Here is a 25,668-nt window from a genome sequence, read left to right as displayed (position 1 = left end):
CACAGCCCATCGCCTGCACTCCCTCCTCCCTCCCCCTCCCGCCCCCACGTGGCTTTCCGGCACGAGCCAGCACACTGTTCTTATGTCACATTATCATAGTGAGCGATCCGCCCCTGCAGCCCTGGCCAATCAGCTGCTACGGGTTCCGCCCCCTCGGGGAAGCGAGCCGATCGGGTATAAATACCGGTACTGTAGCTGCAGTTTCCCAGTACACCGGGAACTTCTCTTACGGATTTATTTGTTTGTGGATCTTAAAGCCGTTGCTGTTCTTTGCCTGTTTGGTTTTTGTGGATTACTTTGCTGTTATTCAAAGCATCATGACTCTAGAAGAAGTGCACGGACAGGAAAGCACCGTGGAAAGCATTGAAAGGTGAATGTCACTGATGGGCTTCTGCTGCAGGTGTTATTAAAAGGGATCGTGCAGGATTTGCGTTTAGTAAAGCATTCGGGTGGATTTCGCTTGGTGCCGTGTAGTATCTGTAAAAAATGGGTAGTGTCGATGCTGCAGGATTTACTTCTTGTGAAAAAATTTGAGGGGGAGTATTGGTGGAGCACTGTGCAGCAGGATCTTCTTCTAGGGTATAATCTGAGGGATCATTGGAGCACCATGTAGGGTCTGCTTCCTGATGTGAAATTTTGGATTGGAGGGGTGCTGCTGCTGTTTTCCCTTAGTATGCTCTATCTGATCGAAATGTTGGGAATTTCTGTGCAGCAGAGAATAGGGAAAAGGGAATTTCTGTGCAGCATAAGGATACATAGAGTTTATTTTTCTTCTGTGCAGGGGGAGGAGGAGGAGTAAATAGCAAATGCCGGTCAGAGTTTAGCAATAGCTGACGGTAGAACTGGAGCTTTCGCAAGGTCTTTTTGTAGTTTGTGACGTTCTTGACCTGTGGGTTGGGACATCCTGGTCTGAAACTTTCTGCTTTCTGCCTGCAGGATGCACAGCGCTGGTAAAGCCCTGCATGAGCTGCTGGTTTCTGCTCAGAGAAAGGACTGCATGACCGTGGGAGTCTATGAGTCTGCCAAAGTGATGAATATGTAAGTATCAGTTCTCATTGATTCTCCTACTCCTACCACTGTGCATGCCTTTATTTGCAAGTTCTAAAAAAAACTGAATGTGGTATACTAATGATCTTTTTCTCTTGCTATTTTTTTTTTTGTGCAGTGATCCAGATAATGTCACTTTCTGTGTGCTGGCTGCAGACGAGGAAGACGAGGGCGACATTGCTTTGCAGATCCATTTCACCCTCATCCAAGCCTTCTGTTGTGAGAATGACATTAATATCGTGAGGTTGCATGACATTCAGAAGCTGGCCCAACTCCTGGGCAACAGCGATGAGTCTGGCGAGCCCCGGGACCTGCACTGCATCCTCATCACGGTGAGTATCTGGGTCAGACCAGTTCAGTTTCAGGGTGGCTTGGGGGAGGGCTCTGGCGTGCTGCCCAGACTGTGCTAGTGTTCAGTAAATAGCATCTTTCTTTTTTTTTTTCTTTGAAGGATCCTTGTTGGCAGGAGCTTGCACTAATGAACTCTGTTCTTTTTTGTTTTTCTTTTCTCAGAATCCTAATGCAGATGCTTGGAAGGACCCTGCCTTGGAAAAGCTCGGCCTCTTTTGTGAAGAAAGCCGCAACGTGAACGACTGGGTGCCTGCGCTAACCCTGCCCGAGTGAAAGAGTTAGTGAAGGGTGCACTAAGCAGGTTGAATCTTGCTGTGGTGTAGCTGCAGCACTTGTATGCAGAGAGGAGAGGATCCATCGGCCTCCTCGACTGGAATAAAAAAAGCTGGCCGAGATCGGATTGAAGTCGATTTCTGACTGGCAGGCTGCCTGTTGGCTCTTGTGGAGCGAGGAAAGGAGTGCTCAAGGCAGGAGAGAGGTGGTGCTTTCCAGCACGCCAAAGAGTGCTGACAGGAGGGGACTCTTGGACTGGGTGAGGGCGACTAGATGTGACTCCAGAGCAAAAGTGCTTTTGGGACAGGAGATGGAAGAAGAGTTTGCAGAGGAAACCGTGGGGAAGTGAAACAGAACTGTTTTGGAGTTATTCTGCACACACAAGCTGACTGGAGAAATTGGAAGAGCATTTATGAACTTTAAAGAGACTTTGTAGACTCAAAATACCAAACATTTACTTGTCTTGCAAACTGAAATAAGACTTTTTTTTTCTTGATTGCTGGAATAACTTTGCAAATCTTTATATTGCACTTGATGAAGCTTTTTTTTTCACTGAAATATTACAATAAATATTTTGAAATCTGAAAACTGTTTCTTGCTTTCACTTGGTGGGGTTATGCTGTTTGACCTGATATGTTTTGAGCAATGCTTTCTGCCTGTGCAACAAATCCAAATGGAAGGTGATAGGCTTAGGGTTGCAGCATTTGGTTGCTGCAAGCTGCAGTGCACAAGTAGTTATAGACGGGGTACTGTTGTAGCTGAAGTCCAGGGAGAATTGCAGCTCTTTGAGATGCAATATTTAGTGGGTGCCTTGCAGAGGTTAGTGGCACAGAAGCTGCCTGCCATTCAGCCCGATAATTTGACCTTTCACCTTCTTCATAATTGCGACAGCTGTTGATCGTGGCAGCTTGCAAGACGGAGGAGCTGCATACTTAATGAGCTCCTCTAAGACCGTAGGTGGCCTTTGTGTAACTCTTTATGGGAAGCTCAGTTCCTTAAAAAAAAAAAAATTCTGGGGGCAAAAATGCAAAACTTTAGTACAGTATAATCTGGTCTTTTCCCATCAGTTGCAATTACTTTAAATATTTGTCGGTTGCATAAGACAAAAGCAAAATTAGGTCTTAAAGTGCCTTAAAGTCTGACAGAAACCTACAAATTTTTAAATGCAAGTCAAGCCGATTTTGTAGCTGTACTGTAGCTGCAAACTATTATGTGTCTAACAAAGTATCTCATGCAAGTGGCATGCACTTATAGTAATTTTGCTTGCATATTTATTTATTGGGATTTATTTATTAGTTAAGCTGCTGGACTCTGGCCACCATATGGTGCCACAATAGAATCTACCAGAGTGACTCAAAAGAGCAATAATACTGATTTCTAGAAGCTTAATTTTTTGTTAAAATGGGGGTTTTACAATAAGGAAATGTAAAGAGTAGATTCATGTTCTAAAGCAAACGGGGGGTGGGGGGGGGGGGAATAATGGTATAGTAAAATAAAATTTAAATGCCAATTTGTTATTGGTTAAATGTGTTCCTTGCTATTGATGGGGTCTGGGTGGTTTGTGTCTGCTCCAGAGAAATTCAAATTCTTGGATTACAAGGATATGTTTTTTTCCCTAGGCAGTTCTCACAGTTCTATGTCTGCGCTCATTTGACAGCAGAGGAGGGGAGGCTCAGTTACTGTTTGCATCACAGTTTGCAGAGGGAATGGCTTTGGGAAAACTTCATTTCCTTGGGAAACCTGAACGCCAGGGTTCTCAGCACAAGGTTAAACAAAAATGTCATGCACATTTGGTCCTGACAGGGAGGGGGAATCTGGTCACAACATGTTTTTGGTAAACAAGAGTAAGACCATCTTGTCATTTAGGTCTCAATTCACACTAATTCACGACTTTGGAGGATTCCGCAGAGTTATAAATTTTGGAGCACATGTGCACTCGTATCCTATCTTTTCAAGGACAGTAGCTCAGAGCTCCTGCTTTTTTTCAGAAAAAAGTAAAGCTTTAGATGTTTTGTTTCAAATCCAGATCAAAATTAAGCAATTCATCTTCAGCTGTATTAGAATATGCTTGACCCTCTCTGTTCCTTTCCAGATAAGTCACTGCTCAAATTATGAGGCTTGAAAGCCAGTAGTGGTTTCAGTTGACCCTTAAGTGGGGATCCCTGTCCCTTGTCTCTCCACCCCTTCTCTAGAGACCTGCTGCTGTCTCTGCTGCAATAATTATTCTAATTTCTGCCTGCGGTAATCTACTTTCGGTGTGACTTTACCCAAACCCCCCTAGAGTCTGGGCACATCTCAAACTCACAGAGAGCCATGCAGGTGCTGAAAGTAAACAGATCAGCGGTGCCAACTGCAGGCTTCCGAAGAAGGAGAGAGAGAGAGAGAGAATGATACGAAACTGCAGGGAGAATGTGTGCGGGAGAGAAAGCGTCACTGATGACGAGTTGGGAGAACAGTGTGTGTGGGAGACAGGTTAAGAGGGAGACAGGCTCGGGGATGGATTGTGAGGAGTAAACTGAGTCGCTCTGAGTTCACTGAGCACAAGGGCTGTTCACATCATCCCACACACTGTTACAAGGTGGCCAGACAATTAGAGAGGGACCACCTACTGCCTGGAGTGCTGGTCAACGAAGGTTTTGTGCCAAAGTGACTTCTGGGGAGATTGGTGGTCACTCTTCTAGTACCTGAAAATGAGTGGAAAACAAATCTGCTGAGCAGACTCATACTGTTATTTGTTTACACACCGGCTTACTAAGAGCTTTGCTATGGTGCCCTACCCAGAGTGTCTCACAAGGATGATTAAACAGAGACTTTAACAAACAACACAATTACTTGAGAAGTGACTTAGGGAGAAAATGCTAAACCCAGGATTTTAGCTTTGGCACAAGTCAACTGAGGCCAGCTCAACCTGAAAGCGAGAAGCCGAAAATGCTTGCCCATGCTTCGGTGACTACCCTGCCTCATTCATTTTCCCACCAGATCCACAGGAATCAGTGGGGGTAAGTGGATAATGAAAGGGAAAGCAACAGTTAATTATATTTGGTGGAACAGACATTTTGAGATCCATAGCGAAGTTGCAGAAGGCATTTTACAGAACTTAATACTGACACACTTGTTGTACCAGGAATGCTGTGTCATTACTGCATGCTTTGCATTGCCTTGGCTAGTTCATGACCACTAGTGAATGTGACAGAGGAGGAATCAGTTCTGAAAGTACATATTTTCCACAGCTCTAAAACCTAATTTTCCTCTACACTGCACAACACAGAGCACATTTCCTGAGGGTTGGAGGTGCAGATAAGGGGGTGAGGCTTCTGATTTGCATAGTACAGACACCCTCTGGTTGACATCTCATTGGAGTAGTGACCCATCTCACCAGTGGTTCAGATTCTGGTCCCCCAGCAAAAATTTATGTATTTGTTACATTTGTACCCCACATTTTCCCACCAATTTGCAGGCTCAATGTGGCTTACATAGTACCGTGAGGCATTAGCCACCTCCGGTGATGAAATAAATACAAAGTGATGTAATAGCCAATAAGATAAATGTGTTATACATGTTGACCATAGCCCTACAGAGCAGTGGAGTAATGCCCCTATGATTTGGGAGTGGGGGGAAGGGTTCTCCTCTGAAGATTCAAGGGGGCCAGAGAGAAAAAAAAGCATATCACATTAAGACAGACAACTCCAGAGGAACAAGGCTGGACCATATTTCTGGCTGGCTCTTGTGCTTTTGCTTTGTTCAGCTAAGATGGCTGAGTTTATCTGGTTCAGAGTCTGCCTTTTCTCTCTATCTGCATAGGTTAGCTGGGCATTCCTTTCTCTATTTTTCCCTCTACCCCTAATCAGTCTCCCACCAGGGTCTCTCTTTCCCTCCTCCCCATTCAGTCCCACACAAGGTTTTTTCTTTCTCCTCCACCCTCTCAACATATTCATGGGCTGCTGTTTCTCTGTTAAGGTACTGCTGCTGTCAGGCTACCCTCTCATTTTCTAGCCTTTGTTGCTGTCTCAACTCCTCCTTTTGTCAATGCTGTGCTCCCTATGAGCAGGTTCCAAATGCTGGGGCTGCACTTCCTGTAGGCTGATTTAACGAAGTTACTTACCTGTAACAGGAGTTCTCTGTGGACAGCAGGATAAGTCTCTGAGCATGTGCAGTAGGTGCCCCTACTGGGCGAGTCCCCTCACTCCCACTTCCTGCTTCAGTCAGTCCCTAGCAAGGGGCGGATCCTCCTAGGGGGAGGTGGGTGGGTTGTGTGGTTGACTTATCCTGCTGTCCACGGAGAACTCCTGTTACAGGTAAGTAACTTCGTTTTCTCCTAGGACAAGCAGGATGCGTCAGCCACATATGGGTGACTCCCGAGCCAAGGGGAGTAAGGAGGGTTAGGTGCTCCAGTAGGTTTTTGGTCCTTGTGCTGTGGTAGGAGGGTCCGGTCGCAGGAGCAGGGAGTGAAAAAGGGAGTCAGTCATACCAGGTTTGTTGGCAGTAAATGGTCATGAAGGTTTGCAGTAAACATGGTGCAGTAAGTACACTGGAGTGTCAGCGGCTTGTGGAAAAAAACAAACAGCCTGACTGTAGGTACATAGTCCATATCATGGTGACCGCCATTGGTAGTGTAGGCATGGTCCATATCACAGCGACCGACAGTGATAGTGTAACATGTAGAAGTGAAACAGGGATAACACGGCATTGTGAAACAGGAATACAACAGGTTATTATGCTTATTCCTATGTGACCGCTAGTGGTAGTGTAGGCACAAAGTTCATATCAGGGCGACCGACATTGATAGTGTAACATGTAGAAGTGGCAAATCAAAAGAAAAAAAGCAGATCAAAAAAGACAAAAAAATAGAACAGGAGGGTAACAGAAGAAGTGGTTTATTACAAGTTACCCGACGTGGCCACGTTTCGCCCTCAGGCTGCATCAGGGGTAAACAAAACTAATAGGGGTAAAAAGCAAAGTGAACCCCTAAAAGTAGTCATACAACCACCTTACATAAGTGTTTCCCAAGCTTACTCAGCAAACTTCACAATGCTATGTTGACTGGTAACTTGTAATAAACCACTTCTTCTGTTACCCTCCTGTTCTATTTTTTTGTCTTTTTTGATCTGCTTTTTGTCTTTTGATTTGCTATTTCTGTGGCAGATCTTTGCCTTTTTTTTTGTTTCTGTCTGCTTTCTGTGAGGCAACATGTAGAAGTGGAACAGGAAGAATGCGGCATTGTGGGACAGGAATACCATAGGTCATTCTTCTTTTTCGTCTTAATTTTATTTATTTATTTATTGGGATGAATGCTGGTGATCTGCAATGATGAGTACCAGAACCGTTAGACTGGAATACCCATGACACCTCACGACACCGGGATGGACGGTGGTAATGAACTGTGGAGGAGAAGGTCAGGGAACTGCATAGCTCTGGACGGCGTGGTATGCAGTTGATTTGGGCTTGAAGGGTTGAAAGTTGATTTTGGAGTGGGGTTTTTTTCCCCCGGAGGTAGTCCTGAACTCTCATTAGTCAATATGGGAGCAGATGGAGCATGCGCGAGATGCCTAGGAGATAGCACAAAAAGCCTTGGGGCATTTGGAACCCTGCACGATGATTGTATCCGCATCCAACGATGTGGGAGCTGTGCTGTTTCGTGATCGCGGTGCTGACTTGGTTGTACCATGAATATGGGTTGTCTATGCATGTAAGTAGCTGGTCTGAGTGTGTCAGCGAATCAACTGCTATTTGAGGGCCAAGAAATAGCCAAATTAGTGTGGGATAGGATCGTTTCAAACATAAAGGGTCTTGTTGGTACTGATAAGCGTTAGGCCAGTGATTTTGTGAGAATGTGGTTTCAAGAGCAAAGACCACTTTGGCATTGCTTTGTTTTATGTAGTATTCTAGTGGTTAGTGCAGTGGACTTTGATCCTGGGGAACTGAGTTTGATTCCCACTGCAGCTCCTTGTGACTCTGGGCAAGTCACTTAACCCTCCATTGCCCCCGATACAAAATAAGTACCTGAATATATGTAAACCGCTTTGAATGTAGTTGTAAAAACCTCAGAAAGGCTGTATATCAAGTCCTATTTCCCTTATGTCATTGAGTCTGAACTATTCCAGTTGGTGTTCCAATATATTTGCTGGTATACTGTAGATATATATGTGTTGGTCTGTATAATCTATCTGTACCAGACTAATTATATAGGGGTTGGCCTTGACCCTGCATGGTAGGAGGTCCGTGTACTTGCAGGTGGATCCTAATTATATTTGTTTTCCGGTGGGGGGGGGGGGGGGGGAGACTCATAGCCCGCAGCCCCTGTTGTGATGAACCTAAGAGGATCTATGTTTCTGTGGCCCTAAAGGAACGGGCTTAGGGTTAGCAAGGAGTTGACGCAGTGGGTCGGGCCCTTTCAGGAGCCTGTTGGCTGGTTACAGTCATTAGGTGAAGTGGCCCCTGGTCTCAGAGTTAAGGGAAAAACTGAGGTTTACAGGGAATATAGTGTGGGGCACTTTTTAGAACGTCTTACAAGCAGGGGATGTGGGTTAGGCCCCCTTCCTTTTGCTGGGAAATTTATTGCCCAGTCTGTCTGTGGAATGGGGCTCCAGGCCCGTTCTGTATACCCTGAGGTTCTGGGATTGTAGCTTACCCAGGGGAGACCTCAATGGATTTCAAGTCCATCCCATTAACCTCCACCCCCCCCCCCCAGCCCCGCACAATAATGGGTGAACGGGGGTGACCTTGGTAGGCTCTGATGGAAAGAACCTCATTGGCATGAGCGGTGGACAGGCATTGGGGAGTAGCACGACCAGTGGTCGAGAGCCTGGAGCAGGACTAGGTTTCCATGGTGGTGGAGCCTTATTTGTGTTGCTCTTTAGACCAGGACCGTTTCAGGGTTCCCACTGGTCGCGCCTTTGAGCAGGCGCCAGATGCAGCTCAGGTGCCAGGACCCCCATGTGTGCTGTCCTTGGACTGGGGCCATTTCAGGGTTCAGTAAGGCCCCAGGCCGCCGATGGGTGCTGCGCTCAGCCCAGGACCGTTTCCGGGTTCCCGGTGATAAAGTGTGTGAGCAGGTGCCGGCTACAGCCAAGCCTCCCTGATGTGACCCCAACTCAGAGCCGGACCATTGCTGAGTACTTGGTGAAAAGCCATGAGGGGCAAAGGCGGGGGGCTTACCTTGATGTCCATTTTGTCCAAGTGCCCAAAGGAAGGGCCTGTTGGTGTCTGAGGCATGAGCTGGCTACGGAGCAGAGAAAAGTTGCTGCTGGTGCAGGGTTTTGTATCACCTCCTGTAGTGGCAGTGTTGTGGAGAAAGAGTCTCGCCTGTGCATGTGGGCGCGGTGCGTGCGGCCATAGAGCAGACAGGCAGCCTGTTCAAGTGGGCACTAAGCCGTGCGGCCACATAGAGCAAACAGGCAAGGTGAAGTATAGACCAGACTTTCTCCATGTGGCTTTAGCACCTTCATATCAGTGTCTGTATCCCAGACGCTGAATCTTGATGTTCTAGCGATGTTGTAAGTTTGTGTTAATAGTTTGTTGGTGGAGAGCTGAAAAATCCGACCGTTGGGAAGGGCGGAAAACTTAGACTGAGGCAGGAAGTGGGAGTGAGGGGACTCGCCCGGTAGGGGCACCTACCGCACATGCTCAGAGGGATTTAAAAAAAAAAAAAAAAAAACCTCTCTGAGCTATTGGAGAGCATTTCTGTCCAATGGGCTGTCAGATGACATCACCCATATGTGGCTGACGCATCCTGCTTGTCCTAGGAGAACATCCATTACAAGAACAGTCCTACAGGAAGTGCCGCTGCTGTGGAACCTGCTCACAGGGAGTCTGGCAGGAATGGCAGGATAGCTGTATGACCTCCTGCTGCTTCTCTCACTGGGTCTGGGCCGGGTTCTCCACTGCAGAAGTTGTACAGTTTCTCCAGCAAACTACATTGCATACGCTGTAGAGGAAACAGTGCTAGAGGCACATTCTAGACTGGACCCTTCCACAGTTCAGGGGCTGCATGGTATTTTATTTATTTAAAAACTTATATTCTGTTCTATCCATAATCTAGGTGGAGTACAAAAACATAAACATAATTCAAAAAACTAACAGATAATAACTAATCCACATACATACACTCCAAATAAACAAAACAAATAGTACAAGTCACCCCTAATATGTATTAAAAATACTACTGATTCCCCACCACAGAATCCTCTCTCGCTGAATATCAGTCTCCATTATATGCCTGTCGGAACAGAAATGTTTTTAGCGATTTCTTGAAACCACCCACCTCTTGTAGTTCTCTAATACACAAACGGGAGCTAGTTCCAAAACTGTGACCCTGCACATGCATTTCTCCAATCGAACATCCTGATAAGTGGGAACATCTAAACGAGCTTTATGAATGGATCATAATGATCTCTTTGGCCGGTACACATATAATTTGGCTGCAAGAACAGTTGAAATCCTATCAGTTAACCCTTTGAAAATCAGGTACAAGATCTTAAATCATATTCGATATTCCACGGTAACCAATGTAGCCGCTTGAGCATATTCGATATTCCACGGTAACCAATGTAGCCGCTTGAGCACTGGTGTAATGTGCTCATAGCGACTAGATTCCCCTAACACCCTTGCCACGACTTTTTGGGTAACTTGCAATGCCCTGAGCTGACATTTCCTAATACTCAAAAACAAACTATTACAATAATCTACATTTGGAACAACCAGGGCCCTTCCACGCCCAGGGGCTACATGGTAAGGTTGCCCACTGGATCCAGATTTGCCCAACAGTGTTGATCCATTCCTGGGTTTATCCTATTGCATGCAGGGACTTGTAGTATTGTTTTTCTTAGGGGATGCAATGGGGAAATCAGAACTACAAGTCCCTGCATGCAATAGGATAAACCCAGGAATGGATCAACACTGTCGGGCAAATCTGGATCCAGTTGGCAACCCTACTTGCATAGGTGATATTTTATGCCGCTGAATCTCATGGGAACTCTTTGGTTCTCTGTCAACTGTTACCAACATTATTGGATTTAGTGGGGAGGAGGGCGAGGGGAATGGCCACAAACAGGTGGTCACATCTAGCCACACAGGCATGGTACATGTGACTTATGAGTCTTGGCAACATCTGATAAGGCTAGTTAGGAAGGTACTCTTACAAGTCAGCTCTTCCAGATTCTTCTTGAGACTAAACAGATTCTACCATGGGTCATAAAGCAGTACGGCCAATCAACTGTACCAAACACAGGAGCATCAAACATTTCCCCTAGGTTAAGTGTGTAGGAAGTCAGATCACGCATCCTTGCCTTTTAGTAGTGGCAAAACCCTTTCTCCTAATGGTATCAGTTCTGAGAAGTACTGAAGAATCCTGGCTGCTATGTCTTTCTAATATTGCTGGAGTCTCTCCCACATCTCTCCGAGAGCCAGTGCTCCCACTCTCGATCCTCTTTACCCTTCTTGCGTTACCTCCTGGCCTTAAATAACACAAGGGAGCAATGCTGCTGGGAATTACAGACCACAGTTTTATTTGTGGCTACATGACAACCCAAGGCAAGCTGCACTGTTAGAACATTTTAGGATCTGGCATCCCCTCTGCAATATGACCAGCTACAAGAGTTCACCAGTGTGGTCACCTCTGCAGCTTAGGGACCTCCGCTGCATGGCTGATCTCCTCTTCCCCTTCTCTGGACCCCACAGTCCTCCACAGGGTCTATGGGTTTCTGGAGGAAGCCTACTGGCACTGACTTCAGCCAGCACCAAAGCCTCCATACAACCTTATCCCTCCCGCTGTTGTTCTGCTCTATTCCTTGTGTGAACCTCAGGTCACTGGCCCCTCTGCTGCAACAAGTACAATTTTCAACAACGTACAGTGGTAATCAATTAGGTAACTATGAACAATTGCTGGGTTGGCGAATGACCCCGCTAGACTACATAATGCCAAGAAGATATCCCAATTCCATCCGGTTCTGTGGTCCCAAGCCATCTAGCCCGCCCCCTCTGCAGCCCCCCTCTACTCTTGGCTGATCTGCCTGGGCTTTGTTCAAATTGCCCTATTCCACTCAGCTTGGTCCACCCTCCCCCATTCAGGGCAGACTTATCCATTAGGCACCATAGAAACAGTGCCTAGGGCCCACAAAAATATCTGACATTTTTTAAACCAGCTAGAATAAAAAATAAAGTATAAGTTATTTACTTTCATGCCTTGCCTTTTGGCCTTATACACAATAAATAAACAAATCAAGTATATACAATTCAAATTAAAAACTCAGACATATATTAAATGCCATTAAGGGAGGGGTCCACAATGAAAATAGTGCCTAGGCCCACAGAAGTCATAATGCAGCCCTGTCACCTTGTGCTTCCCCTCTCACCGTACCCTACTCTCTCCACTCCCCCATGCTTCCTCCCCCCCCCCCCCCCCCACACCCACAGTGAGGGTGGCGGTATCAGAGGTATAGGGTCCCTGGCTGCCATGTTATCCCAGAACACAGGACTTGCCAATCAGGATATTCTAATGACTCCCTGATTTTGACAGGGAGGGTTATAGTAAATGTCAGTGGATACACATTTCAAAAGCCACTTTCCAGGATCATTCTGTTATTAAGTACAAAGGCCTGAATCCTTCCTGTGTGACCTCGTCATGCTTAAGGTATGCCTGTAATTTATTAATTCTTTAGGATTTCCTCAGTAGCTGGAGTAGTTTTAGATTTTCAGGTATCTTATCTTTTGCAACTCAAGGACAAGTAGCTATACCCTTTAAGCAAATTTTCCAACCTGTCAGCAGGCCGAATGGCTAGCTGTGTAAACGGCAGGCCCTCCCCTCATCCCCCTATCCATGTTTTCAATAATCTCCCAGGAGGTGTTTTCAGGAACAAGTTATTTACAGCCCTTACCCAGACACCTAATCAGTGTGTGTCCTAGAACGGCCTCAAAAACCCATAAGTTAAAAAAAGCTAGCGTGGTGATCGAGGATTGGCAGAGCTATGATGAGCCGGGTTTAATCAGGTGTCCATGGCCTGCACATGCAGATTCAGCAGCATTGCTTAGCAGATCCAGGTAGGGAGTGATCTTGGCTCCAAATCACTGTGGCTGCCACTTAATACTGGCCTGAATACACAGCAAGAGTTTGCTTAAAACAAACTTTTGGACAAGAGTTGCCCATTACCTCTTGTAGGCATCAGAGCTTAAATAAACTGCAGTGCCCTGCCTGCCAGGACAGAGGAAGATTCTGGAAGAGGCAGAGGTATGGCAAAAAAAAAAATGACCTGGACTGCATTACATTTATAGGCGCTCACATCCAGGGTGGCAAGGTAGAAAGGTGCAACTTTACTCTTTTTCAGCTATTATCCTTAACAGTTCCTTCCCCTTCTGGCCACTCAGGGCCAATCCAGCCATTAAACTAGACTAGGCAGTGGCCTAGGGTGGCAGCTTCTGGAAGGAGCCAAAGAACAGCTGCAGTCAAAGCAAAATAAGTGGTCCTGACAACTACACAAACTCATAGAGTCATTGGCTGTGCTTTTACCTGTAGTGATGATGGTGGGCAGTTGTCAAATAGACCACTTACCAAGATTATTTGGATTTAGATCACACCACAATTGTTGGAGGAGGGTAAAGGGTTTAAAGATTAAGCAAACTTCAGTCTTGACCTCAACCCCCATTAGAGGGCCTAATATCCTTGCATATATCCTATGGACTAGTTGTGTAGCCAGATCTTAGCCTGAGCCCAAATTGTAGGGGGGAGGGGCACAAAACCTTGCCCCACTCCACTCTTCCCTCCACCGCTCATGACCCTCAAATACTTGAGCTGTCAGGGATCCCCCAAGCCCCTCCAGCAGAAAAGGTCCTCCACCAGCAGCCTGGCAGTTGATGACTCTTTCTACAGGCTGTCACTGCGCTACTCCCTCCATGCAGGGGTGTAGCTAGATGGGGGCATGGGCCCCCACAGATTAAGCCCTGGCCCCCTCTACTTTGGACCCCCCTCCCACCGCCGCCGACCCTCCCCCTTCACCACCGCCAGGTACCTTTGCTGGCGGGGGTCCCCAACCCCCACCAGCAGAAGTCTTTTTCAGCGCCAGTAGATTCCAGTGCCTTCGCTAATGATCTGTTTCTGACTCCTGACATCCTGCGTGCACGTCCTGCACGGGGCTACATACAGGATGTGCACGCAGGACGTCGGGAGTCAGAAACAGATCATCAGCGATGGCGCCAGCGTCGACCGGCGCTGAAGAAGACTTCAGCTGGCAGGGGTTGGGGACCCCCGCCAGCAAAGGTACCCGGCGGCGGCGGCAACAGGGGAGGGTTGGCGGCGATGGTGGGGGGTCCAAAGTGGTGGGGGGGGTCAGTGGCTGGGGGAGGCGGGCTAAACTGTGCCCCCCACCTCAGGCTCTGGACCCCCCTCCCGAGGCTAAACTGTGCCCCCCACCTCAGGCTCTGGACCCCCCTCCTGCCGAGGTCTGGCTATGCCCCTGCCTCCATGTATGCTCAGTTTTCACACATGTACAAAACCGATACATGCATGGGAGGTTCGCCATGCCAACAGCGGCGGAGGCCCATGGAAAGTACTCCCAACTGTCAGAGCACCAGTGGAGGACCTTTTCTGCTGGTGGGGCTTCGGGATCCATACCAGCTGCAGATGGTGCTGAAATTTGGGGGAGGGGGCCCTGAATCCAAAGCGGGGGACCTCAGGGTCCTCCCCCCAGTGCCTATATTACTGCTGTGGCCACTGATAGAAAAGTGTGTCTGTCTGTTTGTCTGTCTGTCTATCTATAATCCCCTGTTAGGTTGGGGATTACTAGGAGAGAAAGCCCCCGTGGAGAGTCATTGGTGGGGGCGGGGAAGTGACTGGGAGGTCCCTGGGTGGGAGGAAGCCCAGCCCAAGGGGAATAAAATGCAGTGTGATAGTGCCCTGGTACTGAACAGTGACAAGGGAGAAGGAGATAAAGTTAAGGTTATGCCCTTTAGGGGGTCTTTGGTGACCTGATGGTCCCTTGCCACTGACCTGGAGGCAGGGCCGCCGAGAGACTGGGCCGGGCCCGGGACAAGGCCGCCCCCGGGCCCCCATCCCCGTCCCCTGGGCCCTGCCCCCACTGCCACCCCCAGGTTGTCGTCGCCCCCTCCCCTGAGGGGGGCCCGGCACCACAGTCCCACCTGCCTCTGCCACCAGGCTGGGCACCTTCCACCCAAACCTCCGCCAGCAGAAGTGCTGCCTTCTGACTCCGGCATGCGCGGTCCACACAGACGTGCTCCTCTCAGCTGATCTTCGCTGTACTCTGCAGGGCTTCTATGCGTCTGACGTCCTGCACGTCAGATGCACAGACGCACAGAAGCCCTGCAGAGTACAGCAAAGATCAGCTGAGAGGAGTGCGTCTGTGTGGGCCGCGCATGCCGGAGTCAGAACAGAAGACAGCACTTCTGCTGGTGTGGGTTTGGGTGGAAGGGGCCCGGTGGTGGTGGCGGGTGGGACTGCGGCGCTGGACCCCCTTGGAGGCCCGGGCCCCGGGAATTTTGTCCCCCCTGTCCCCCCCTACGTAGGTTACTGACGTCAGACGGGGGCGGGCCCAAGAGGAGAGAGACGCGCGACCGAAGCTTGGCAAAGACAGGCAGCTTTTCTTCTTGCCCGTGCAGCGCCTTCGGACAGAGGAGAGAAGCACTGCACGGGCCCGGTAAGAGGGAGGGGGGCCCGGTGGAGGGGGGGAATGGCGGCGACGACCCCAAGAGGGGGCGGGGCACAGGGCGGAGGATGTCGGGAGGCGGAGCTGAGGGGAGACAGAATAGTGAGGAAGGGAGGGGGCCGGGGCTGCTAAAGGTGTTTTGCTTTTTAATTTATAATGCAGGGGGAAGCGGGGGGGGGGGGGGGGAACGGCGACCTCGGGCAGGGGGGGGCAAGGACGGCTATACAGGACGCTCCTCACGAGCGCCTTTGCCCCCTCCCGATTCTTTTTTTGATTTTTGTTGGGTAAGGCTCAAACATGCTCTGGATACGCAAACACTACATTGATGTGGTTTATGACACGTTTTCTTTAAGCTTAAACACAGCTCTTTTGGACATATGTAATGCTACGTCCTTTTGACCAATCACAGCGCTTTTAGCTCTGCTAATGCGCTGGAATTGGCTCACAGTTTGTTTGTTTTTTCACTTTACGATTTTTCCTGGCACAGAGCTGTCCTAACGAGAGGTAACAGACCTCTCGTTAGATTTCCTGCCTTTTTCCTGCGTAAAGGCAATCGGAAAAGGTTAGTGCATCTCGTTTCAATGGGGTTTGTACACAAATTGCTCATCTGCATTCCGTTTTCGTTAGCTGCTAGCTTCCTCGGTAAAAGCCCTTTGATGCATGCATCGGATCAAAATTTCCTCATTGGAGGGTCGTTAAAGGCTCATTAAGGTTTAGTGCATCTGCCTCTGAGTTTTTAATAGACTTGCATTCAATGTTGGAGAGTTGATATGGTTTGATATTTCTGCTTTTGCAGAGTTGAAGAATAAACAGTTTGAGCTTTTTCATAAACTGCTGACTCCAATGTGATCTGTGGACTTGAAAGAGTGTAAGTGTCTCCTGAACCTGCAGAGCACCACCTCAGAGCCGGAGCACCCACCCCAGTCTGACCTGTGGGATTCGATGGCCAGCCTTGTTCTCAGCAATTTCCCTTTTGGATTTGTATCTCTTTTGGTTTCCTGGGGGGAAGAAGAGAGTAATCCCACCCAGTAACACTTTTTTTCCCAGGTGGAGGCACTGAGCACCAAGTGAGTAAGGGTCCAACGGAAACTGCCTTCGTGTGAGGCTCTAACCGAGTCAGACCCCAGTACAGGAGCCTTACACATATATATTACCAGCCAACACTCCCACAGCACATAATAAGAAAGAGAAGAAAGCAGAGAAGGAACTGAGCCCATTTTACCTCCTACAAACACAGAGCAGACACTGGGAGCCAGCCGCACATCCCAGCCTGCTCATGTATTCTTTCTCTGTTACAATCCAAGTCTCGGTGCGTGCCTAGTAAAGTATCGCATTAGCACACAGTGCCATCTCATCCTGTGACCCATTATAAACAAACTGCCTTACCGAAAAGAACATTCTGAGAAGGAACATTTGAAGAATGCAGCACAAGCAAGGCACCCTGGGCCTCTAATGAAAATGGTCTGTGATTATCAGCTGCTGTCATGTGTCAAAGGAGGAGTGCAGAAAATTCTAAACAGTGCATTCCTGCTGCACGAGCAATTGCAAAGCCTGATAAAAAAAAAATATATACTCGGATCAGCACTAGGAGAATGTTTGTGGGAGCAGGAAATGATTCCATAGGCAGGAAGTGGCCGAGACTTAGAAACAAAAAAACCAAAAGATGTTCTCCTAATCAGATTGTTTTCACATTTGTACTTCTGCTAAGGGCTGTAAGCATTTCTGAGAATGGGAAAGCTTTGGCACAGCACAGCTTCCAGCAAATGTTTGGCGGGCAGCGGGAGGATGCATGAGGGCAGCGCCTGATCCTGGGTCAGAAGTAACAGGTGGCCAAGTGCTGGCTTTCCGGCTTCTGCCAGACTGCCTAGATGCTTTGAAAGCAGGCTGGCTCACCTATTCCTATGAGATCAATGCCTTGCAAACACCACAAGCCTTGTAAAACAGGGCAGACTTACAGAAATAGCATAGTAAGGCACAATCTCCTTTCACACTGAGCCCCTCCAAGAAAGGAGGTCTGTACCCTCTGTGCAGCAAGATTCAAAGTGTTACCCCCATGGTTATGAGACACCCTAGTATAATGATTCCCAAACTGGGTCCCTCAAACTCAAGAAATGAGATTATAGAACCTGTTTGTATGAACATATATGTGTTTACATACATTGAGGGTTCCTCGGTGTATGAAAAAATATTTTAGCGTTCTGCCATAATAAAAAGTTTGGAAATCACTTCCCTAGTATTTAAGGAAGAAGCCTGAGCATGCTTTTTCATAGCAATGGATTATATATTAATTAATATGCATGGGCATCCCTGGCCCCTCTCAGATATATAATAGAAAGGGGCTGAAGAATTTTCTAGCTGGTTCCCAAATTAGAAATGGGGAAGATTTTGAGGGAAATGTCTTTTGTCTCCTTTCTGCCAAACTATGTGGGTACTGAGCTTCTGAGCCACTGAGGTCCAGAGTGCTGATTTAGGCCCAAGCACAGAAGAGGATTTGAAATGTCCGTCTAGCTTCTTATCTGAGAAAAGACGAGAAACTGCATGGAGCCTATGAAAAACTGGGGAAACTGAGGGAGAGGCCTGGCAGCTTTAAGGGATTTGGGGGCTGAAGGCATAAACCTGGCAGGAGGAGAGTTGAAGAGATGATTTATAGCCAGAAGTAGATGGATCTATGATTAGTGAAGAATCATGGGGAGAAAATGACCAGCAAGAGTTTGTATCAAGGAAGCCTCGGCACTTAGAAAATCACATTTTGGGAGATTGCTTACATAGAAGAACCCTGGGTTCAGGAAACTCAACAGTTGTGAGAGTGTGGAGTGTTTTAGATCCCCAAAGGAGAGAAAGGGGAAGTTGAGAGGTTCTGCTGAAGGATTCCCAAGAAGACTGAGAAGAAGAGTCATAGGCATAGTTTAGGGGGATATGCACCCCCAGTTGATTCAGTGCTGGTACTGAATTGGCCTCCTCCCCAAACATTAATATAACCTCCCTATCTCTTACCCCCAAATAAGCAGATGAACTACACCTTTTGGAATTTGGAAAACTAGAGCTTTGATTCATGGAGAAGAGGAGAACTGAGAAGAAGACTCCAAGAGACAAGAGCCCTGTGTCTACTCTTACTTTTCCCAAAATGGTTTTGGCCTTGAAGATCATTCTTCCCCCTGCTCCTAAGGACTCAAAATGTAGGTAAGGAGTGGGTTCCCCTGCTATCTCTATAGTCTGTGGAACAGCAGTTCTCAAACCTTTCCGGGGGGAACCCCAGCCAGTCAGATTTTCAGGAAATCGGCAAGATTCAATGCTACTTATCCCAGAGCAAGCAGTGGCTTCCTTCATGTCAATCTCAATAGCACATCTTGTACCAATGAGCTTCAGAGCTTAACTATTCATTGAGTAAAAAAAATATTTCCTCCAATTCGTTTTAAAAGTATTACCATGTAACTTCATTGCATGTCTCATAGTCTTTGTACATTTGAAAGAGGAAAAAAAAAATCGATGAATCAGCAGTTTCCAAACTGTGGCATCCTGGTGCACTGCAGCAAACTCTCACGGGTGTTGTGGCCCATCACTCCCTACATTCTCCTCCCGCAGGTCCAGCATCTGCCGCTTCCTGCTTCCTCCCCCGCCGCTGCTGCAGTGCTTGCAGCTTACATTTTCGGGCAGTCCGCAATTCACACAGGCAATGCGGGGACTTCCCTTTGCCGCGTCCGGCCCTTGCAACAGGAAGTTGCATCAGACAGTGCCAGATGTGGCAGACTGGGGAGGCCCCAGAGTGCTTGTGTGAATTGAGGATGGCCCGAAAATGTAAGCTGCAAGCATTGCAGTGGCGGAAGGAGAAGGAAGGCAGCGGTGTGCTGTTGTGAGAGGAGGGGGCTGCAGGGAAAAGGGAGTCCTATGAGGGGAGTGCAGAGACCCATGTGGTCGGGGGGGGGGGGAGGGTGCAGAGACCCATGTGAGGGTGAAGGTGCCGCGGAGACCCATGTGGTCGGGGGTGGGGGGGAGTTCCGTGAACCGAAAAATTTGGGAGCCCCTGAATTAACTGTTACCCGTTCTATTCAGGGCTTTGCATTTGTCCATATTAAATTTCATCTGCCATTTGGATGCTCAGTCTTCCAACTTCCTAATGTCTTCCTGTAATTTTTCAGAGTTTGCATGTGTTTTAACAACTTTGAATAGTTTTGTATCATCTGCAAATTTAATTCACCTCACTTGTCATTCCGATTTCCAGATAATTTATAAATATGTTAAATAGCACCATTCCCAGTAAGATCCCTGCAGTACTCCACTATTCATCCTCTTTCACTGAGAAAAATGGTCATTTAACCCTTCCCTCTGTTTTTTTTATCCACTAACCAGTTTCTAATCTACTATAGAACATTGCCACACTGCATACCTCAAGTGCACTTGCAAACACACCAAAGTAAACCACTCATAATCCCCACCCCCACCTTCACACAAACTACCAGGGGCGTAGCCAGACACCCAATTTTGGGTGGGCCTGGGCCCAAGATGGGTGGGCAGAACTCCGCCTTGTCCCACAAGTGATATGGTCTCATCCTCTCTCGCCTGCATGCCATGTGGTCTCTCAAACATCCCCCCCCCCCCCCCCGCATACCTTTTAAATAGTAGATTTTCATTGGCAGTGAGCAGCAACTAGTACATACTGCTAATGTTGGCCCCACAGCATGAATCAGTTGCTCATCGCTGCAGGTGACGATCTGCTATTTACAAGGTATGCAGTTGTTGAGAGTTTTCGGCTGGTGGGGCTTGGGATCCCTGTCAGCCACATCATAGGTGTGCTGCTACTGAGTGGGCCTGGGCCCACCTGGGCCCACCCTTGGCTACGCCACTGCAAGCTACATTCCCTCACATCCTGCTCCACACTTCTGTACCCCTTTACATTTAAAATCTTCCAACAACTATCTACACAGACTGTCACTCACTCACCCTACCTACCCACTCGGTGAAATATGCCTTTGTACAATTCTTACAGCATGCAGTTTTCAACTTGTTCAAAATCAGTTTTTAGCTGCTACTGTCAGTTAATAGCGGGCAGTATCTGGCTGGCCAATAATAACTTCTAAATTGTCAATCCACATCATTTGTGAAGAGGGGCACTTCAACATTAAATGCCCATTGGAAGTGCTCTTGTGTAGTTTTCCTGGTCCATTGGCTACAGCCATGTCCGGAAAACCATAGAAGATAATGGTAGATAAGACCTGTTAAGCATAGGGTGAACTAGGGGATCCTTTTACCAAAGCGTGCTGAAAAATGGCTTGCGGGAGTGTAGGTATGAACCGCTGCTCTGAGTTTCTCCGCTCCATATTATTTTGAGTGTATTTTAGCACTACAATAATTGAAAAGAGATACATAAATTTCTTTGATATTTGTATAGAATAAGCAACCATCACATGGTGAGAAGACTCCTGATGCAGGCCTGAACGGCTGAAACACAGCTGTGTCGAGTCCCTTTCTCCCTACTTTTCTATGGCTAATAAAGTATATATTTTTCAATTTTTATATTAAAAAAGTGTCGTCTTTTTTATATATCTATATTTTTAAATATCTATATTTTATTATTTTTATATTTTTTATTTTTTTGTTTTTGTTAGTCATCTTTGCTGTTTTGGCTTCTTTTGTGGTAGTGTAGGCCCGGTTTTGGGTGTGTGCCGATCCATTTTTTAGCATGCCTGTAAACAAAGCCTTTTTCCCCCCCAAAATGGACGTACGGCAAAATTAGAATTGCCGCACGTCCATTTTTGGGTCTGAGACCTTACCGCCAGCCATTGACCTAGTGGTAAAGAATCCGGGCGGTAATGACCTATGCGCGTCGAATGTCACTTGGCGTGCATCCATTACGCACGCCCAAAAATAACAAATACTTTTCAGACGTACGTATTGGACGCGTGTCAAAAATAAAATTATTGTATGAGCTACTCGGTAGTTGGGTGGCAACTCCATTTTAGCACGCGTAGACGCTTACACGGCTTAGTAAAAGGGCCCCTAGATAAGCCCAATAGATCTCTGGCTTACCCCTCATTTCTCGGAACAGTGTCACATTTTATATCCGTAGAACAGTATCTGGTTGGTTCATGCACATGCGAAATCCTTTGAAAATATAAGAATGAATCAGATTTAGCCACTGCAAGGTAAATCTCTTCCAACATGGCTGTTGCCAGGGCTGTGGGGAAATTAAAGAGCAGTTGCTTAAAAAAGAAACATAAAAAAATTAACTATTACATCTGCAATTGACACAAGATACTTTTGAAATACTGTGCAATATACACAGGGCATAACTTTTTTTTAATTTAAGATAAACAGCAGTAATTGGTACTCTAGAATTCTCAAGTGATCTATTTTTAGCTTTTCCTGAAACCTCCTGCCTGTTTCTTCTGAATCCAAGAAAAATTGTATGGTACACTGACTGCTGTTTCTATCACTGTCTTGTGTTCCTAGTGGCACTGTTTAGCTTCATCTCACACCTCTGTGTATACCTGGAGCCTGGGTCAATACTCTGGTCCAGAGATGGACTGACCATATGGGCAACCGGGCAGCACCCGAGGGCCCAGAGGCAGGGCCGCCGAGAGACTGGGCCGGGCCCGGGGCAAGGCCACCCCCGGGGCCCCATCCCCGCTGCCCCCGAGGTTGCCGCCACTGCCACTCCCCCCAAGGCTGCCGCCCCCCCCTCCACTTGCCCCCCCTCCGTCCATCACCGGGCCGGGCTCCCTGCATTGAAATCACAGCGCTCTCACCTCCGTGTGAAAGCGCTGCAGGCATCAGCAGATCGCCTCCCTTCGGGCCTCCTTCCCTCCCTGTGTCCTGCCCTCGCAGAAGTTACGTCAGATGAGGGCAGGACACAGGGAGGGAAGGAGGCCCGAAGGGAGGCGATCTGCTGCTGCCTGCAGCGCTTTCACACGGAGGTGAGAGCGCTGTGGTTTCAATGCAGGGGGCCCGGCTGGGTGGCAGACGGTCGACGACGGAGCCGAGGGCGGGCGGGTGGGACTGCGGCGCCGGGCTCCCCTTTGAGGCCCAGGCCTGGGGAATTTTGTCCCCCCCTGCCCCCCCTCTCGGTGGCCTTGCCCAGAGGCTTTCTTCCCCTCTACAAATTACAGCTCCCCATAGCCTTGGTGGGTCCTCTCCTGTTCCACCTTGATGGGCACTGGTGGTCTAGTGGCCTCTTCGGGAACAGGAAAGAACCCCACTGTTTCCTGCCCGCTGCCACTACTCTGCCTGTTGCTACTGCATTTTCAAAATGGCTGCTGAGACTTCCCTGCGGCAGTCTCGCGAGACTGCTGAGACCCGCAAGACTACCACAAGAAGTCTTGGCAGCCATTTTGAAAACACGGCAATGCTGGGCAGAGCAGTAGCAGTGGGCAGGAAAGAGTAAGGTTCTTTCCTGCCCCCAAAGAAGCCACTAGACCACCAGGGTCCTTCAAGGTAGGACCGGGGAGGGCGCACAAATGTGTGTGTGTCTGGGGGGGGGGGGGCAGTGTGTGGATGGGGGGCATGGGCAGCACCTGAGAGGTCCAATAACCTTTACTGGCCGGGGGCCCAGAGCACTGTCAGTCCACCCCTGGTCTAGTCCTTTTACAAAACTGCGATACAAAAACTGCGTGTTAAGGCCATTTGTATCACAGCAGTAAAATGGTCAGTTTTCAATATTAATGGCCATGTTTACCACATGAGCCCTTACCACCCCCTATTTTGTAGATGGTAAGGGCTCACGTGGTAACACTGCATTAATCAGTTAGCGCATGGTAATGTAGATGCTCTAAATGATTTGCACAGACATGCCGATTCTCCACCCCAGACTAATCTATAAACTGCGGACAATAACTGGAACACCCCTGACGCACCCTTCCCACATTAATGCCCCCTTTGCATTTGTGACACAACACAAAAACAAACCAATCAGTGTAGGAGTATGTAGCTCATTGACACAGATACCTGACATGGCCATGTTTCACCCTAAGGCTGCATCAGGGATTAGAGCTGATGGGGGTGGAGGGGGGGGGGGGGGGGAGAGAAACCTTTCCCCTAAAAGCTGAATTCAATCCAGAACAGCACTTCCTCTAAACAGGTAAAAGCAGCATACTCCTACACCGATTGGTCTGCTTTTGCGCTGTGCTGCTTTGCAGATCATTGCCTCTTGTTGATGTTCTCTTTGCATTTGTGTGCAAGAGAAATTAGGTGCATTGTTTATAGAATAGGGGAGTAAGTCTATTATGCATGTGATGGCAAAGTTAACGCCAATTATTGGTATTTATTGCCAATTTAGTGTCTGTTAGTTAATTATGTTATGTGGGCAACTGGCACTGTCCTCTAATTGCATTGCCCAAAGGATGCCCTTTACAGAATTAGAGGGCAAAAGTGCTGAGTGAGGTATGAAAACGAACGGACAAAACTGGTTGTACAAATGTTCTGATAAACTGAAGGAATGAGTAATGATCCGCCAGTTCACCAAGGGGAAAAGGTAACAGAATTTGCAAAAGAAGGAAAAAAAACTCTTTGAAGAGCTGGACCAGGAAACAAGGAAAAAATGGCTACAGCACAAATACAGCAAGAGAGAGAGTTATTTCAGCAATCACTAGTAGACGAAAACCGTTTACAGAGGAATGGTTAAAGAAAAGTGACCTTAATCCTAAAGATGAAAGCTTGATAATTGCAGCGTAGTGCAGTGGACCACAGACAAGTATAAAAATGCATGCTCTAAACTTTGCACAAAGGCACGTTTCACAAAGTGGGTGGGTGCTATATATAGGTGTGGGTATGGGACTGTGTGGATAATTGCTGAGTAGCTGCACGAGCCAGGGCCAGGAGAGGTGGGGGCATGCATGGAAATTTAGGGCAGGAGCATAGCTTGTGTTAGTGTGGAGAGTAGGGCTGTGAGTGCAAAGAGAGGGGGCATCATTTGTGCCTGATTGCTGGGCAGGGCTTAATTTCTGGCGGAATAGCCTAGAGTATACTTTTTGTCAGACTCCAGAGCCGCAGGGGTGTTCTGCTCCCCCCTTTACAGACAGACTGCAAGGAAAAGGGGGTGGGGGGCAGTGGTGAGTCCGGAGACGCCCCTCCTCTGCTGTTACTCCTGCCTCTGGCAAAGAACAAAACAGCGAAGACGACTAAAGTTAAAAATAAAAAGGATGACCTTACAGAAATCAATTAAAAATGTTTATTGATTATAAAAAATAACAAGGGAAAGGTGATCGGGACTCGACACAGCTGTGTTTCGGCCTATCAGGCCTGCATCAGGAGTCTTTTCACCATACAGAAAAGTCTTGTTTTCACGAATGGTTGTATTGACAAACTCGGGCCAAAGCTTCTGCTCGGTCTATTCTTCCAGTTTATCCTAAAAACGTATCCCGTTCTAAGTACAGCTAAAGCTGTGTCAATGAATTGAGCTCTGGTCAGCGTCTCGGACAGTGGTGTTCCTAGGTGGCTGCCACTTGGGCGGATCGCCGCTGAACCTTCCCCGTGGTGCATCACCCTCCCCAGTAAATCACCTCCCCTGCGAATCACAACCCCCCCCCCCCCCCCCAGTGCATTACCTCCACCCCCAAAAGCATATCGCTCTTACCTCCTGGGAATGCAGGGAGCAGACATGAAGCTGTTGGTTCTGCTGGTTTCCTGCCCCGGAACAGGAAGTAATGTCAGAGGGAGCAGGGAACCAGCGGAGCCAACAGCTGTGCAGCTGCTCCCTGCAACCCCTTGCTGCATGCACTCAGGGCAGACCGCCCCCACTGCCCTGCACTTGGTGTGCCACTGCAGAAAAGACACCTGTTCTACCCTTTCACTGGATGTGATTGGCATGCAGCTTAAAATAGAGCATAGAAGATCACTATGAGAAGACTCAGAACTCTCAAACCAAAATCTTCTTTAATGCTGCAATCAAACAAGGAAAAATAGCGTCCAGTTCAGATGTGCTGGACAAGGGTTTTTGCCTTGCAAACTGGGAGTCTGATCTCAACCAGCTCTTCTCCCTCCTTGCAAGAGAGAAGCTGGGAGTAATTCAACAACATGCTGAGTAGAGATGCTGTTTTACACTGATGAAATCTTTATAACATCACAGTAGTTTCAAGAGGGTTAAACAGCAAAATACAGCATAGGCAGTTTCAGTTCACAGAGGAGAATGCTGCAGACTAACTCTTACAGATGATGGAAAGAGAAGGGGGGGGGGGGGGGCAACTACCCACCATACATAGAGAACAAGGCAAGCCAATAGAAAGAGTACCATAAGACACAGGGATCTGGGACATGCCTCTGGAAGAGCCTATTAAAGAGAACTACAAGATTACAGGGATTTGTAGTTCAAGGGCACAACCTTAATTACAGGTACAGGCAATATAATCTGTTAAAGACA

General features: G+C 47.8%; 1 protein-coding gene across 1 annotated transcript; it reads left to right on the top strand.

Annotated features, from left to right (window-relative positions):
• Positions 1–219: 219 nt before the first annotated feature.
• Positions 220–2,229, top strand: GADD45G (growth arrest and DNA damage inducible gamma). The gene is made up of 4 exons (XM_030192332.1): positions 220–370; positions 937–1,038; positions 1,166–1,379; positions 1,561–2,229. Exons 1-4 carry the CDS (start codon positions 318–320, stop codon positions 1,669–1,671), a joined length of 480 nt encoding a protein of 159 aa, XP_030048192.1. The 5' UTR covers positions 220–317; the 3' UTR covers positions 1,672–2,229.
• Positions 2,230–25,668: the final 23,439 nt, after the last annotated feature.

The sequence above is a fragment of the Microcaecilia unicolor genome, chromosome 2, assembly GCF_901765095.1.
Source record: "Microcaecilia unicolor chromosome 2, aMicUni1.1, whole genome shotgun sequence".
Classification (NCBI taxonomy): domain Eukaryota; kingdom Metazoa; phylum Chordata; class Amphibia; order Gymnophiona; family Siphonopidae; genus Microcaecilia; species Microcaecilia unicolor.
The sequence above is the reverse complement of the archived record's forward strand: the minus strand, read 5'-3'. Positions and strand labels throughout refer to the sequence as shown.

Excerpts from the sequence above, each read along its gene's own strand:
- GADD45G (XM_030192332.1), top strand. The coding sequence starts at position 318 with ATGACTCTAGAAGAAGTGCACGGACAGGAAAGCACCGTGGAAAGCATT. Across the intron at positions 371-936 it reads ACCGTGGAAAGCATTGAAAG|GATGCACAGCGCTGGTAAAG; the intron begins GTGAATGTCACT and ends TTCTGCCTGCAG. Across the intron at positions 1,380-1,560 it reads TGCACTGCATCCTCATCACG|AATCCTAATGCAGATGCTTG; the intron begins GTGAGTATCTGG and ends TTCTTTTCTCAG.